Source organism: Hemibagrus wyckioides, linkage group LG14, assembly GCF_019097595.1.
Source record: "Hemibagrus wyckioides isolate EC202008001 linkage group LG14, SWU_Hwy_1.0, whole genome shotgun sequence".
Taxonomy (NCBI): domain Eukaryota; kingdom Metazoa; phylum Chordata; class Actinopteri; order Siluriformes; family Bagridae; genus Hemibagrus; species Hemibagrus wyckioides.
In genome coordinates, this window is record NC_080723.1 from 1,640,001 (window position 1) to 1,657,898 (window position 17,898).

Genomic DNA, 17,898 nt, shown 5'->3' on the forward strand with positions numbered 1-17,898 from the left:
TCCCTGTAGTGGTGCTGCTGGGCCGTGAGGCGCTGTGGAGCGGGAGCGGGGAATTACCCGCCGGCTTCGCTGCACTATTCTGGGCTATAATACCAAAACTCACAGAGAGAGCCTGCTGGAAAACCACAGCACGCAGAGGATGTAGCCTAGTTAGCAGAGCACACACACACACACACACACACACACAAGTTCACTACTACGAGAACACTCTCTTGAGCAGCTGTGAATGAGCATGTGTAATGCATTCCCTCACTGCAAGCGTCTTCTCCAGTCTTTACAGGCACTTTCTCTGCTAATACGCGGCTGCTGTGTGCATCTCCTCTGGGACACGCAGACACAGATACAGTAGATAGGGCAGCGGCAGATGGAGATAGAGATAGATGCTGTAAATTTGTGGGGAATAGGGAATTATTAATGGCGCGCTATCATCCCAAACGACCTTGAGCAAAGCCAACCCTCCCTACCCGTACACCCCGCCCCCTCCTCCACCAAGAGCCGGCTCGCATCCCTGCTCGTCCCGGCCGTATTTAGACAACAAACACCAGGCACAGGGGAAACACGCGGTGCACTTCAGGCTTTAATCCTGCCCCGGCGAGTCGCCGGCCACGCCCGCCGTGCTCCGGAAACCGTTCCCGCAACCAATCATGTCGAACGCAGAGGCTCTGCGCCATCCAAGAATAGATCGAGGTTCCAGCAGTACGCACGCTAATTCCATAAAGCTCAATTTGTTTCCCCCAGAATGGGAGCTCAGCGCTGAAATTAATCTCCAAACAGCAGTTTTCGTACTTTGCAAAAATAAACCAGCTGTCTCGGAGCTTCTCGTGGATTGTTCAGCTCACTGCAACTGTTGGAATGTCAAACGCTGCTCTAAACAGTGTACACAACATGTGTGCCATTTTTAGTGCTTAAGCATAATAGAAATTCTAAACACAACAGCTGTGAAGCGCAACGTCGACCAATATTTCTATCTTTATTTATACATCCATTTCTTTATGGACCTTGCTTTGGTCACTGGTGTGCAGTCATGTTGGAACAGGAAGGGGTCATCCCCAAACTGTTCACACAAAGTTGGGAGCATGAAATTGTCCAAAATGTCTTGGTATGAAGCTGAAGCATTAAGAGTTCCTTTCACTGGAACTAAGGGTCCGAGTCCAAACCCTGAAAAACACCTGAACTCAATGATTTGGAGGGGTGTCCCAAAACTTTTGGCAATATAGTGTATATGTTGTCCAAAACATCAAAAATGTTTTGTAAATAATAAAAGAAAAAAACCTAAAAATGTGAGGATCGGAATGTATTTTTCTCTCGTTCTATTAAACCAACCTTCCTAAAATGGAGCCTTATGTTGTATCTTGATGCTCCTAGGCCACTATTCTTCATCTTCTGGGTTTATTATTTCCGTTTAGTGTATCTGTATGTGCTATAACATTAGCGTAAACTGATATAATACTGTAAATAAAACACGAAATCTTCCGTAAAAGGACATTTACCTCGATTTCCTAGCATGTTTACGGCTCCTCACGTTCAGGTGCACCGAGAAAAAAGTGCACGTATCGGATATTTCTCGGATATTTACGTTATTATATCTCATTATATGTTCAGCGTCTGGAGTGGATCAGTGGAGCGGTCGTAACTCCCGAGCTGATTTTGGGTGATTTTAGCTCTGGCTGCATCTCCGTCCTCTAGCTATATACCCACTAATTAGCGCAGAGATCACTAATGAGAAGCATAATGCAAAGCACCACAATAGCACGCACTGTTTACTTAAGATTGCTCAAGCTTGGGAAAACACACACACACACGGAGAGAGAGAAGCTCACACTTGCATGCAAATCCCCCTTGTATAAATTATAATACTCTCTAAACTTCCAAAGCAGGCAAGCTTTTCCTGTTAGATCAAAGCCTGCAGGTCTGGGTTAATCCATGCCTATGAAATGTGTCAGAGATGAAACACGTGGCTGTGGAGTCCAGCTAGACCCATTACAAACCTAACATCTCCCAGTGCGTGTTCCTCCTCACTGCCCTCCTCTCCCTGGTTTGATGAAAGACACTCTCTACTTTGTTTACCTCTCAGATCCTTCACACTTTCTCTTTGTTTGTGTGTGTTTTTTGTATTGTAGCGGCATCATGTGACACATTGGATATATGTGATTGTCCTGCTTTCATGTCGCTGTAGCGTGTGATGTAAATGCTAACCTGAATCTTCATGGCATGTGTGTGTGTGTGTGTGTGTGTGTGTGTGTATGAGTCTAGTCTTCATTATGTTTTAAGTTCTTTTAAATACAAGAGAAGAGCACTCATACATATGCAATGCAGGACTACTCTTTCTTTCTTTTCGAGCTTGACACACACACACACAAAACCACATGGCAGCCACTACCTACACATAAACAAAGTGAACACATCCTTTCCCCAGTGTGTCTCACGCACTTTGCAACAGCGCGCTCTCTGCCCCGCCCCTATCTGTGCGTGTGCATTATCGTGTGTTTCAGATAATGCGGTCGCTCTTTCACACGGCAAAGCACGTTCTTGCCTCCGCCACTCTGCCAAACAGGCTGTTCGTATTGCTAACCTGCACGATCAGAAAGAGAGTCGAGACCACAGCCGAAGTATAAAGTCTGAAACTGCCGCCTGCTTTTTCTCTCGTGCTGTAAAATCAGACGAAATGAAGCGACAGAAAACGTTAAAGATATGCGGCCTTAACCAAAAGAAGGAGAGAAGAAAAAAACCACAGAGGAAGTGCATGGCTAAAACGCTTGCTTTGTTGTAATTCAGTCAGTGACAAAATTAAAATTAAAACCAATTCTGTGGACGGCTAATTTCACAGCACATACATTTGCACGTGTAGGGATCTACTGTACGTCCCGTGCACACGTGCTTCTCTGACAGTCTGATAAAAGTGCATGCAGCCTGATGCAACGGTCTGAAAAATGATTTCACTGTGCTCGCCCAATATGGCTCTATATTATTCACACTCATGCACATGTTGCGACAGTGTGCTGCTCTTCAGACGTCCTGCAGAGAACCGGCTGCTGTCTGGAGACTGGAGACATGGCTGTAGGTTTGCTGGTGTTGTTTTAGCACGAATTTGGTGTGTGCTGCGCTTCGGAGGAATTCTGCATGCGTGAAAAAAAACCCACAAACCTGAAAGGTGAGGATTGTAATTGTGAGACGCAACCAGAGCAGCCGTGCCTAAAGGTTTACAACAATATACTTTTGAGGAAAAAAGCTGATTGCTGATTAAACATGCCCTGCCTGCTTCTCCCGTCTATAAGAAAGTTCAAAAAATCTGTCTCGGTTTCTCGCACTGCTTTAGAAGCTTCTTCGGCATAAACCCTGGCTTGAAAAGTGCACACGAGGTGCTAAGATCACATTAACGTTAAAGATATGCGGCCTTAACCAAAAGAAGGAGAGAAGAAAAAAACCACAGAGGAAGTGCATGGCTAAAACGCTTGCTTTGTTGTATTTCAGTCAGCGACAAAATTAAAATTAAAACCAATTCTGTTCCATTTATAAATGATTGAGTTCGACGCTCGGTTACACTCCAATCTACACACATATATATATATATATATATATGTGTGTGTGTGTGTGTGTGTGTGTGTGTGTGTATAGACTTTTTTAAAAAGGCTAAATATTAATAAATACCATACATAAGATTTACAATATAACCCGGGTATTCTTTTTAATTCTCCGCTAATCTATTTTTAGCCTTCAGCATCGACTAAACACAGAATTATCCAGATGACTACCATGCTCCTATCTCCGGTAAGATAAGTGGAAATGGAAAGGTTTGTGTGTTTACTGGGCAGTGGCGGCTCAAGCCGTTAAGGCTCTGGATCGTTGACCGGAAGATCGGGGTTGTCACTCAAATGAGGATGAGGTTCGCTTCTGAGCCTGGTTCCTCTCGAGGTTTCTTCCTCAGATCATCTCAGGGAGTTTTTCCTCACCACCCTCACCTCAGGCTTCTCATTCCTGAAGGGTTTGGTGATGGATCACATTCTGATCAGACCTCCACAAACGTCTTAACTTTAAAACCCTGAAAACATCCCACCTCAGCTCGGTTTTCCTGAAGAATTTAGCTCTATAAAATAATTACTTGTTTTAAATGAGCATTCCCAGACACTGGAAGATTCTCTTGTAAAAATGAGGTATTCGCATGTCTCTGAACAGTAAATGTTTTACAGAAACAAATATAAAGTTTTATATGAAATGATATCTGCTTAAATATTATTAGGAGTCAAATTGGCTTAAGGTCTTAAAATTCCCACAGAACTCTATTATAAGTATCTATTATAATAACTCTATTACATGTGACTCATAATGAACAGACTCGTATTATTTTTGTTGATTTTTGTTATGTTAGTATAACTGACCGCGGTCATTTAAGAGCAAACGTTCAAATTGTAGTGCATCTAAAATGATTCTGCTTTGCGAAGGAAAAATATGAGTCAAAGTTCAAATGAGTCAAGTGAATCAAAGTTCAAGTGATTCAAAGTTTAAACGAGTCAAAGTTCAAACAAATCAAAGTCCAAACAAGTCAAAGTTCAAACGAGTCTATGTTCAAATGAGTCAAATGAGTCAATGTTCAAATGAGTCAAACGAGTCAATGTTCAAACAGGTCAAAGTTCAAACAAATAAAAGTTCTAATGAGTCAAAGTTCAAATGAGTCAAAGTTCAAACAAGTCAATGTTCAAATGAATCAAATTTCAAACAAATCAAATTTCAAGTAAATCAAACTTCAAACGAGTCAAAGTTCACATGAATCAAACTTCAAACGAGTCAAAGTTCACATGAATCAAACTTCAAACGAGTCAAAGTTCACATGAATCAAACTTCAAACGAATTAAAGTTCAAACGAGTCAAATTTCAAGCGAGTCAATGTTCAAACGAGTCGACTGTTTGACCTGCTGACTGATTTGCTTCATTTAAATTCATGTTTTAACTCGATTTTCACGTTTTCTAATCAAGATCTGTTTATACATATTTACATTTTCTAATTAAATGCTTTTTAAACTTTTAAGCAGTACGCAGGATCGCCACAGACTTCATAAAGCTTTATAAGTCTTCCTTCAGCCTCCGCTGCTCACAAACACCAGAATAAAACAGATAAAGGAAAAAAAACAGTAAGATGCTGCACTTCACCCAGGTTTAAACGTCACTTCCAAAGACGTGGAACTGAAACGTGAAAAGGGATTTGAAAAGATAAATATTTGCTGTAAATGCTGCTGATATTTTACAAGCCCATTCTAATAAATAATAAGAAAAATAATAATCATAATTATTAATTATTATTAAAAAAATAATAATAATAATTTTTGAATAATTAAAATAATAATAAATAATTATTTCTGCAATGAATAAATAAAACGAATAAATAAAATTGTAAAATGATTTATAATTGCATCAAGAACAAAAAAAAACAATAATCGTTCTGAAAGTACATATATATATATATATATATATTTTTTTTTTTTTTTTTTTTTTTGCAATATCGCATAATTATTTATTGTAAATTGGAGTCACAAAACTGCATCAATTTTCTACATGATCTCCATTTTGTTCGACGCGAGTCTCCCAGCGTTTATCGAGTATCCAGATTATTCTAGGGGGAAAAACCCTGATTTTAATTCATGCTGCACTTTTATTCGAGATTTTTATTCGATTCATTCACATAATAATAACCAGAATATTTCTTCCCCACAAGGTGTCACTGAGCAAAACTGATGATCCAGTCAGAAATCCATCAGAGAAGAAGAAGACTTTAGAAAAACTGTGTATACAAAGGTTAAGAAACTGTTTTGTTTTCTGCTTCGGGGCATGAGGACAAAAGAAACACGGAACGATTTAAGGGATGGTTTGTTGAAAAAAAAAAGGAGAAGAAGAAGAAGAGACTTCAAGCTGGCTTTGGTGCTGATGCAGCTCTTGTTCAGGATGGACTACTTCACAGACACAAAGAGAAAGATTGAGGGAGGGAGAGAAGGACCTGTGCTCAGCATAGGAAGAGCTCTCATCCAGAAACAAGGAGCCGTAGGGAATAACAGACAGTGAAAGATAGAGAGAAGAGAGGGAGAGAAAAAAACTTCAAAATAACAACAAAACAAGCCCAGCACTCTGGAGTGGCTCTGGGTAATTGCCAGTTGCACTCAACATTATCCTTTTCTGAGACAGACAGATAGAAAGAAAGAGAGAGAGATGGGGGGGCTCAGAGTGAAAGGGGGGGCTCAGAGTGAGAGAGAGAGAGAGGGAGAGAGAGAGAGAAGGGGGGAGGGGGAGAGAGAGAAACAGAGAGGGAGAGAGAGAGACAGAGAGGCTCAGAGTGTGACAGAGAGAGAGAGAGAGAGAGAGAGGCTCAGAGTGTGTGTGTGTGAGAGAGAGAGAGAGAGAGAGAGAGGCTCAGAGTGTGACAGAGAGAGAGAGAGAGAGAGAGAGAGAGAGAGAGGCTCAGAGTGTGTGTGTGAGAGAGAGAGAGAGAGAGAGAGAGAGAGGCTCAGAGTGTGTGTGTGTGTGAGAGAGAGAGAGGCTCAGAGTGTGTGTGTGTGAGAGAGAGAGGCTCAGAGTGTGTGTGTGTGTGTGTGTGTGTGTGTGTGTGTGTGAGAGAGAGAGAGAGAGAGAGAGAGAGAGAGAGAGAGAAAGAGGCTCAGAGTGTGAGACAGAGAGACAGAGAGAGACAGAGAGTCTCAGAGAGAGAGAGGCTCAGAGTGTGTGTGTGTGAGAGAGAGAGAGGCTCAGAGTGTGTGTGTGTGTGTGTGTGTGTGTGTGAGAGAGAGAGAGAGAGAGAGAGAGAGAGAGAGAAAGAGGCTCAGAGTGTGAGACAGAGAGACAGAGAGAGACAGAGAGTCTCAGAGAGAGAGAGGCTCAGAGTGTGTGTGTGTGTGAGAGAGAGAGAGAGAGAGAGAGAGAGGCTCAGAGTGTGTGTGTGTGTGTGTGTGAGAGAGAGAGAGAGAGCTCAGTACAGGAAAGAGAGTATGTTATAAAAAGAGAGAGAGAGGAAACAATAGGTTTGAGATCTGTCATCTCTGGCTCCCTCTCAATCACCACAGAGAGGAGAGAATGGATGCTGACATGCAAACTGCTCTGCGCGGCGGGGGACTCGCTCCTAATCAGTAATCAGAGTGTCTGTTTAGACAGTAGGGGCTCCGGGCTCCACTCTCGCGCAGGTCAAGGGCCTCTCCATAGTCTCTCTCTCCCCCACCGAGACACACACACCAGCGGAGGCAGAGCAAACACACACTGCACTCAGTCTGCCTTCCTCTCTCTACCCACAAAAAAACAACAAGATTTCACAATAACACTGTGATGATGATGATGATGATGATGATGAGAGATTAATTCGAACCGAGAGCCTCATTTACATTTCCATAAAAATGAATGAATATTCTGACGCTTAACGAAGTAAAAGATTTGCATTTGCCTAAACTAAAAAAGAAGTTCTGCGTTTTTAAAGCTTAATTGCTCTGAAAAAAAAATAATAATATATATATATATATATACTTCCTTTAAATATTTATTATTTTAAAGAAAGATTGATCAAACTATTTGCTATAAATGCTGCTGATATTTTACAAGCCCACTCTAATAAAGAATAATAATAATAATAATAATACTTTTATAATAATAATCAAATAATAATTATAATAAATAATAATATGCGATGAATAAATAAAACAAATTTAAAAAATTAAATGATTTATAATTGCATTAAAAAAATAAGCAATAATGGATCTGAAAGCTGAAAAAATAATTTTTTGTAAATTTTTTGTAGATTATTTATTGTAAATTGGAGTCTGCATGAATTTTCGACATAATCTCCGTTTTGTTCGTCGCGAGTCTCCCAGCGTTTATCGAGTATCCAGATTATTCTGGGGAAAAAAACTGATTTTATTTTATGCTGCACTTTTATTCGAGGTTTTTATTTGATTCTAAAAAAAATAATAAAAAAAAATCAGGATTTTAAAGCTTAATTGTTCAGAGAGAAAAAGAAATCTATAAAGCGATAAATAAATAAATAAATAAATAAATAAATAAACGAACAAAATAAATCGCTTTCATCTCCAAACAGGGATGACTTGGTTTGGAATAAATATATGTGCATATAAAGCATGAGGCAGGGGGTTGCTAATGATAAGAACGCCTGGCTTTGTTGTGAGAAATTAAATTCATGCCATGCGGCTTTGTTCAGAACACAGCACGACTAATCAAAGTAACCTTGAGATATAATTTCACGCCGAGGCTCATGAGACGGCCTCCTCGAAAACAATACACCGACGCTTCTTCGCGCTGCCGGCTGCCAGAAACGCTGGGGCGAGCGCTTAGCGAGCGGAGTTATACAAGGCGCTGATGTGACGCACCACTCGTACAATCAGGGAGCTGGCGGCTGAAGTGTTTTGCGCAGAGCCACCTAGTGTTGTGGAGCACGGCGAGGAGGATCAGGTGCTTGATCAGGGACGAACGCGGAGAGAGACGTGACGATGACACGAGTAGCGTCCTGGCGACTGCGCCGCGGGAGTCTACTCTAAATCATCTCCTCGACAGAGCTCTTCTCCTTTTGTAATCAAGCCACCTACTCCAGATCGGCTCCTTCCATTGTTCGTCTCTCTCGCTCCCTCGTACGTCTCGCTCCTCGATCACATCGAAATTCAAAGAAAAAATCTCTGCTCTGTGTTTTAAAGCGGATCTCTGTGGGACACGGAGAAGGATGCCTTCCTCTAGCTCTCCATGCGTGCACTCCGTGACCTCTTCTTTCCACACACTCGAGGCGTTCCTGTAATATATTTTCATACTCCACGGTGTTGGCATCATATACGTTCCTTGAAATGAAATGAAAGCGTACTACAGAACGTTCTGATTTAATGCTGCTATATTTTATCACACCGTCGTTAGATCTTCTCTTCATCTCGGGGTGGGTTTTTTTCTTTGATACCTGGAGTAGGTCTGAAAAACCTCTTGGCTTTATTTGCGCCTCAGTAACACGTTTGGCTACGGCGTTACGAAAGCTTCTGAAAGATGAGATGCTCACATGTGTGGGGAGATATTTTCCCAGCCGGCTCAGCAGAATTACGGCTCGGGCCTCTCTCCTGTTTCGCATTGTTTTTTTGTTTTCTTTCTTAACCGATCAGGGGTCGGCGTCTCTAAATCTCTAAAGTTCAGCAGAAGTGAAGCGGGAGGATCGGAAAAGGCTTGTAGACATCTTGATGAAAAAAAAAAGCGAGGAGACGATCAGATCCTGGCTTTTCGGCATCTCTTATAAACACACGCTACTTCATGCATGCCTGGTGTGCAGATTTGAGCTCTAAAGCAGGTGAGAAAGCGGGTCAAGGCACGGGAAGATGACACCAAAGTGATGTAAGAGAAGATAAGAGATCTTACATCTATGAGCGGGGGGAAAAAAAGGAGATAAACAGTGACGCGTTTCGCCCGAATGCCTTTTATTTACCAGGGATTAGGGGCACAAAGGCGCGAGGCTGAGAGGAGAACAGGTTAGCGAGGCTGAGGAGGAAGTACAGGGAGTCTAAGCGCTCTCGTACGTACGAGGAAGAGGAGACGAGGCAGAGCAGACACCCGCTGCTCCCTTATGCGTCTCTATTCCCCTGCATTTGAGTCAGACAAAACGCAAAATCAATACTGTTTTCCCCCTCTCCCATTTCCTCTTTGATGGTACTTCAAAAAGCCAGTGGACAAGCCTCCGGAGGGCCATGCAAGAAGGAGAGAGAAAACCAGGGGTGAAAAGGAAACGGAAAAAAAAAAAAAAACATGCTTGGTATGTGGTGTAAAAAAAGAAAAAGTGAAAGGCGCACTGCTCTCAGGATGAGCCAATGGAAAGCTGCGAGGTTTAGCAATGACTGTGGACAGAATAATTCACTCAGAGGAAGGTGTGTGTGTGTGTGTGTGTGTCTGTCCTGTTCGGTGCTACAGCATGTGAGTAAATAAACTCAGACTGTCTGCAGGTCCGAGCGTGTAACAGAACCCTGGATGGTGATGAAGAAGAGGAAGAGGAAGAGTCTGGAGCTGACTGTGACTCTGGCTACAAGAATGTGGAAAGTGAACTCGAGGATATTATTCTGTGTGTTAAGGATAACGTGTGATAGGGTCTGTGCCTCAGGGGTCAGGTACACGGGGTCAGGGACGTAAGCGGGTCAGGTTCTGTTCGTTTACATCAGTGTTTATAAACCCAACCAGTTCAGACAAGAACACTTCTGGTTACACATCATACATCACATCCTCAGGACGAGTGTCATAGCAACAGTTTAATAAAAAAGCGTTAAGACTCAGTCACTGGTCATTCTATAAGACTTACTGGTCACTGGTCATTATATCCTACAGAGAGCATCAGCATGTCGTGTAACGTGTTCGACTGTTATCACTAGAAACCCGAACTGACCAGCAGACAATCAGGCAGGGACAGGAATCTGACGCTACCGAGGGACAGAAAACTGGACAGTAATAAAAAAAAAAAGTCTTCAGCTATGCAGGATCAGTGATGCTGTGTCCACTACGGACGCCCATTCCTGTTCGTGGTCCACACGAATGGATTAATCTGACCTTCAGCATTATTGTGGTTCGCATTTAATGCTTTTCTGCTTGCAAGGGTTGTAAAGATCAGCGGTCTGACCATTCTCTCTCTCTCACTCTCTCTCTCTGTCTCACTCTCCCTCACTTTCTCTCTCACGAGTTTTTTGTTGTTGTTTTTTTTTCACACCATTCAGTATTTCTGAAATTCTCGACCCAGCCCTGAAGAACCCAGAGACACCCCACAGCCACGATCCCTGTTCTGATGTTGGACGTGAACGTGAACTTGAGCTCTTGACCTATCTGCATGATTTTACGCACTGCGCACGCAGGCCACGTGACTGACTGATTGGATCATTAAAATTCAAATGCGATTTTTTTTTTTTATTAAAGGAACTGGATGCCGCGTGTGTAGCGAGGAGTACGGCTAATCATTGCGGTTGCTAACACCGAGCTGTCGCTTGCCAAAGAAAACCTTTGAAGATGGTCAGTGCTGTAATAAGCAATCCCTTCATTGCTCTCAGTCTGAAGTAGCTGCTCGCTGGCTTGGTCCTATAACGTCCTAATCTGTCTCACACTAAATGAAAATAATCTCTCTCTCTCTCTCTCTCTCTCTCTCTCTCGTTCCTTCCCTCCTCCTCTGAATTCCAAGGCTGAAAATAATCTTTTTTTCCTTCGTGGTGTTTGAGAGCGAAAAGCAGAGTGTGCGAGAGTGGATGTGTTTGTATGTGTGTCTCTGTGTGTGTGTGTGTGTGTGTGTGGGTGTGTGTGTGTAGGTGCAGCCGGACCTGTGGTGAATGTGTTATCAGCTGGGTGCTGAGAGAGGGAGTATTCTGGCAGGCCTGAAATACAGCCTGACAGGCCGAGACTTCAAAGGCTGCCGTTACAACCGTGGCCTTTAATAAAGCCTGAAAGACGATGCGGGAAATTAGCGCAAAAAAAAGAAAAACGCGAGAGAAACCCGCCCTGCCCTCCAAACAATCAAACATCACCCACTACTTCCGTACACCCGAACGTCTCGGAGACGACCACGCCATCCGTACGGGCCTCGCTAATCAGGCGTGATTAGTTTTTCTGCAGCCCCAGTTAGGCTTTGCTAAGTCTGATAAAATTAGCCCAGTGATTAAACCGAGAGAGAGAGAGAGAGAGAGAGAGAGGGGAGTGTCTGATGTAACACAGAGGAGAGATGTATGAGTGCCATACTGACAGCTGAGCATGCAAGACGATGGCGAGAGACGGAAATGGAAGGTAAGAGAAAGAGAGAGTGAGAAAGAGAGAGAGAGTGAGAAAAAGCGAGAGAGAGAGAGAAAGAGAGAGAGAGAGAGAGGAAGAGGGGGGTAAAACTGGCACATGCGGTCCATGCCAAACTGTCTGAGGTGCCAGAACTCAAGACGGCGAGTGTATAAGGCTGGGTGTGTCTGTGCATGGCATAGGCAATGAGGAACAGTGCCAGACTGTTACACCCTCTCCTTCCCGATATCCCTCGCTCTTACCTACACACACACACACACACACACACACACACACACAACTGGAGTTAAATAAAAAAATATATATATATCTATGCTCCCAGTGGCCAGTCAATATCTCATTAAGCAGCTGCCTTGCCCATGCTGGCAGGTAATGCATTTCATAGCACTGACACACACTCACACAGCCTGCCAGTCACACTCACACACACTCACGCACACACACACTCACACACACTCACACACACTCACGCACACACTCACGCACACACTCACGCACACACTCACGCACACACTCACGCACACACACACACTCACACACACACTCACACACACTCACACACACACTCACACACACTCACACACACTCACACACACACATTCACACACACACCACAACCTTTAATAATGTGTGGAAATGGTACCCAGTTATCCTCAGCGAGTTGTAGGTAGTACGGTCACTCGATTCTGAGAAAGAAGACGAGGCAGCCGTGTGTGTGTCTGTGTGCATGTGTGTGTGTGTGTGTCCTCTCCTCTGTCCAAATCCCCTGTTCTTAAGAGCCCAGAGTGCACTTTTCTCCACACCAGGCTGGAAAGCGTCACAGCCTGTGTTTTGGCAGGAGTGGAAATCATTTGTCCATATGTTCGAGAGAGAGAAGGTGATGATGTACATGATTGTAACAGGGTCCAGGTCTGACGCTGTATGTTATAACAATGTAATAAAGAAGGTAAAGGTGAAGGAGTTTAGGAAGATAAGGTAGGTAATCTTTTGTCCAGTTCGATCTGGTGCCTTTACAGAAATATCCTGCTTAACACACATCCTCTCGCGTCCGGCACTTAACTCCTTAACCTGCGCTTGTTTTGCTTGCATGTTTGCCTGGACTCAGGGTGTCCTCTGTGGCTAATGGGATAATGGCCAATCTTGTTAACCTGTGCTGTGGCCACTGAGGAAAACCTGGTGGATGGAGAGAGAGAGAAGAAGAGAGAGAGAGAGAGAGAGAGAGAGAGAGAGAGGGAGGGAAAGAGAGAGATGGAGGGAGTGTGAGAGAGGAAGAGAGAGAGAGAAAAGGGGAGAGAGAGGGGGGAGATGGAGGGAGTGAGAGAAAGACAAAGAGAGAGAGGGGCTCAGAGAGAGAAAGAAAGAGAGAGAGGGGGGGATGGAGGGAGTGAGAGAAAGACAAAGAGAGAGAGGGGCTCAGAGAGAGACAGAGAGAGAGAGAGAGAGAGAGAGAGAGAGAGAGAGAGAGAGAGCATGCAAATGCTGTTGGTTTGACTTTCTTCCTAGTGTCTCTGCTCAATCATTTCTAGTCTGGTGAGCACAAAGCAGCGTAAAACACAACTCTCGCTGCTCTCTCCGTCTAGTGAGACTAGCTCTGACACATTTTAATCATTTCTGGACACGTCCCTGGACTTTCCTTCAACTCTTCTGCAGGTTAATTAGACCGGAGTTTTTAGATAGGTTCCTTTTTAGATAGGTTCCTTTTTAATTTCGATAATCACGCAATAAATATATTTGACGTCTTCATGTCGGTGAGAAAATGGGCCGGAAACGTGCAGCGTGGTCATGTTTTTATCACGGGTCATTCCGTGGGTCTGAGAGGCAGCCGTGAGGTGAGGTGACCGCAAGCCGGGGAGAAGAGCGAGAGAAGAGAAGTAAGAGACGAACAAAATGGAAAGTAAATAAAAATAAATAAATTAAATAAATAAATAAATAATGAAGAAAGTATAAAATAAATAAATAAATTGAAAATAAATAAATAAATGAACGTTAAATGTCATTTCTAGCCAAAAAAAAAGCCAAACATGTCAGTTTCAGAAGAACCAAAAACCACAAAAACCGATAATAATTACAAAATCTACATTTTCACCTTCTTTAAAATGGAAACAATGAAGAAAAGAAAAGTGAAGTGTAATAATTGTGGCGAGAGTGTGGCAAGGCTTCGTATGCAATCCGGTTATGCTGTGTGAAAGTCTGTCAGGAGATGTGATGAGAGATACAGGGTCACGTTCCTCCGCTCACATGCGCCGTGTCCTGCTCTATTTTCAGCCGAGCGGCTTCTCCGTTCCGACCCACACATCATGATCTGGGGGTCAGGGGCTATCTTTTACACCTGCTTCATCATGCCATGCAACTCTCACACACTTCACACAAACCCACATGCAATCATTTGCATACACACACACACTGCAGAAGTACAAAAAGACAAAACAAACACTTCCCTACGCTGACAGACGGATCTGAACCTGACCCGTCTGCGTGTCTCGCGCTTGCTAGCTAATCAGAAACAATACACACTATTGTAGGTTTAGACTCCACCCTTAGACACATTCATAGAACAGACAATATGCAGACTTATAGATAATATACAGCTGTATCATGGACCAGTCGTGGTTTAAAAATATATATATATATATATATACAGGATGCACTCAGAGGGAACTCTGTCAGCTCTGCACAGACATGCAGGGTGTAAAGGGAAAAGCTAGGTGGCTATCTGCTAACACCCAATCGCTTTTTCCATTCCCACCACTTCTCACCTAATGCAAAATGACAGCTGCTCTACAGGCACTGAGTGTCCGTGTGTGCATGTGTGTGTGCGTGTGTGTGTGCGTGTGTGTGTGCGTGTGTGTGTTTGAGAGAGTGTGAGTGGAGAGGAGAGGAGGAATGGGAAATGGTAGAGTGCATGAAAGCCTGGGCTGTATGCATGAAGCGTGTGTGTGTGTGTGAGTGTGCACATGAGTAAGTGTGTGTGTGTGTGTGTGTGTGTGTGAGACACTGAGGGAAAGAGCGAGGTTTAGTGACATAGGTTTAGTGACATGCTTGACCTTCTGAACCTAGAGGGAGAAGGTGTGTGTGTGTGTGTGTGTGTGATGGTGTAGGTGACAATGATGGTGAGGAAGGGCTGAGAAGGATTTAAAGATGCAGGATGGACATCAGTGTGGCCAGAAGACTGTACACGCTCGTCCAGCATGCGAAATAATAGGTCAGTGGAGCACAACATACATCAGCATCAACTCTTCTTCTTCTTTCTGCCAACACACACACACACACACACTCCAGTGCCTGCCTCCAAGCACTCCAAGTTGCATTACATGCACATGGTGCACAATAAAAAAAAAAGAAAAAGCATCATGGCTTAGTCTGCATGTTGAAGAAGCATGCATTCTCCTCTAATTTTTATTTATTTTTTTATTAAAACGAGCTGAGGTTTATTTTTATCCCAGCACTGAAAATAGACCTCAGCAGCTTAAGAGACTCGTTTCCACTTTACACTCGACATCCATTCGACTTTCCTCTCCCTCTCTCTCTCTCTCTCTCTCTCTCTCTCTCTCTCTCTCTCTCTCTCTCTCTCTCTCTCCTACTGAGCTCAGTCATCCATATGAAGGAGCTATAACTTCATTTTCTCGCAAGAGATATTGCTGTAGCATAGTTCCTTGCGAATAAACGGGCTTACAGTTGTCTCGCTCGCACACACACACACACACACACACACACACCTACCTACACACACTCCTGTCGCTGCGAGGGGAGTTGTCAGATTGTGGCTACGTGTGAAACCGCATTACTACTGTAATAAATAGTATGCACGCTTAAATAGTACGATAGCGCTGTAGCACAGTTTAGACACTGGCCGCTCGTTAGTGCAGGACTATGCGCTCGCGCTCGCCCTCGCGGACGGAGGCTCTACTTGTTACTCAGCCTCGAGTAAGCTAGAAACGCCGAAAAAAAAAATATAAGCCATCTTAATCTTACCTTTCATCGCTGAAATCACAAAATACATCATTAAGCTCGGCGGTCCATAAGCGAGCAAAGCGGGAGCAGCGCTAGCGGATTTTCTCCCCCTGCTGTTTCGGCAGCAGCTGGCCAGCGCGCCTCTGCCGCTCCGACTCGCTCGCGCGCCACCACACCACCGTCCACGTGACTGTGACATCAACACACAGCCCGCCTCCTACGCCTTTGATTGGCACAACAGGCAACGAATTGCTTTGAGAGGGGGCGTGGTCAGGGGCGGCGTTTTTCCCCCCAGACTGACTGAAGAATTCAACGGTGAAGAAGGCAAAGAAGGGGGGGTGTTTATTATTATTATTATTATTATTATTATTATTATTATTAAGAGAGAGGATAGAAGTACACTGAAGCAAAAAACAGTATGTGAGTGAAGAGAGGGATAGCAGAGGACAGAGTAATCCTTACACTTTGGGGTCTGTGGCACTCCTTCTCCCTCTGCTCATGCTGATATTAATGAGGGGGCAGATGAGGTAGGATGTCTCTCCAGATGTTTTCAGAGAGAAAGCAAGTGAGAGAGAGAGAGAGTTGCTGGCTGCTCTTCCTGACCTCCCTCCCGGAAGCTGGTTTCATGCTCTCCTCTCTCCCCTTCTTCTCTCCTGCCTGCTGGCAAAGTGGCTCACACTGCCTGCCCCAGCAGCTGAGCTCCAGCAGATAGCTCAGAGAGAGAGAGAGAGAGAGAGAGAGAGAGGAGGGGGTTGCTGATCCTATCCAATGCACAGCAACTGTCTGATGAGTTTCACTCTCCAGCCAACCTTTTCATTTTCTCTCCCTCCATTACTTCCTCTGAAATCTCCACTCATCCATCCCTCCTCTCTCTCTCTCTCTCTCTCTCTCTCTCTCTCTCTCTCTCTCTCTCTCTCTCTCTCTCTCTCTTCCTCTCCAATAATCTCCTCAGGCTCTGAACCAGTTGGCTTCTCATGATTGTGCTCTTAGAGTAAAGCCAACTCTGGCCAACTATCTTACTTTGTATTTGAAATTTCCATAAACAAGTGCACGTTTTATTCGCCCTCCACGTAAGTGCGGATGTTTCTCATGGAACGTTAGCATAAGTACGCATCGTAAAACGTGTTGGACGGTCCTTGGCAGAGAAAGTGCAGCAAATATCCGTCACCGAATCTCATAAATCAAAATTCCGTCAAAGATGTCTTTCGTTAGAGTCTAAACAAGTAAATAAATGAAATAAAATAAAATAAAACCCATAATCCACGGTATTTGTTTAAAATACAAGCACAGCAGTGCGCTCAGTTCGGTTTTGGGAAACAAAACAAAACATGCAAGCTCTGGTTTCAGGGCAGAGGCTGCAAATGGCAAAAATTACCGTCTGATCACAACCTCACACACGATCGGTTAGAGGCAGTAAAAATAAATGAACTCATGCTATGTCAACAATGATCTGTCATCCAACACTACCTAATAAACAAAATGGGATTTCGCTGCCTCGATTAACAAATGAGGCGAATCCTGGATCCGTGCTGGGAAATGTTACATCGCGAGGGGGGACAGGCTGCTAATCGCTTGTTATATTATGTTGTGTCAGGCTCCGTGTTTGACCACAGAAGCATGTTTTCTTAGATGAGTGGTAAGCTTCAACTGCCAGGTCTGCAGCACTGCTTTTCTTGTGGTTGGCAGAGAGCTGCAGAGCAGTGCAGCAATCGCAACGAGTCAAACAGGAGCTGCTGAGAGGAGAAAAAAAGACCCATGTGATAGGCTCCGGGCACATAACTGGGTGTTCTAAAGGCTGAAAGAAGACTCACACACCATATCTCTTGGCTTCTGAAGATGACAGTAAGATAAACCTGAAGTTTAGACTAAATGCAAGTTTATCTATGAATGCAGAAAAGCTGCATGTCTGCAGCGCCGAGATGCAGAGAGTGATAGACGAAACGTAGGGAGGAAGGCGTGTCTGATTGCGCCCGGGTTTTGTGTGTTTGCACAAATGCCAGTGTAGATGTGCATCTGCAGCCCACGTTAGCAGACATGTCTGTGTTCCAAGAAACACTAAAATCCCACGTCAGCGTTTCTTATTTCTCAGTCTCACAGCTACGGTACCGTGACTTCAAAAACAAAAAATAAATATAAATGACCTACACAGGATCAGTTTATAACTCTAACCGTAATAATACACATATC

At 43.8% G+C, this 17,898-nt stretch overlaps 1 protein-coding gene across 2 annotated transcripts in view; it reads right to left on the reverse strand.

Moving 5' to 3' along the window:
- Positions 1–17,898, reverse strand: part of roraa (RAR-related orphan receptor A, paralog a) — a 261,349-nt gene that overhangs the window by 48,999 nt on the left and 194,452 nt on the right. The window contains exon 1 of one of the 2 annotated variants that reach the window (XM_058407826.1): positions 15,733–15,891. The exons of the other annotated variant lie outside the window; for it this stretch is intronic. Coding sequence (XP_058263809.1) covers positions 15,733–15,763 — 31 coding nt within the window. The 5' untranslated portion in view covers positions 15,764–15,891. Of the gene's footprint in view, positions 1–15,732; positions 15,892–17,898 lie in introns of those variants that run through there. 2 annotated transcript variants of the gene reach the window in all.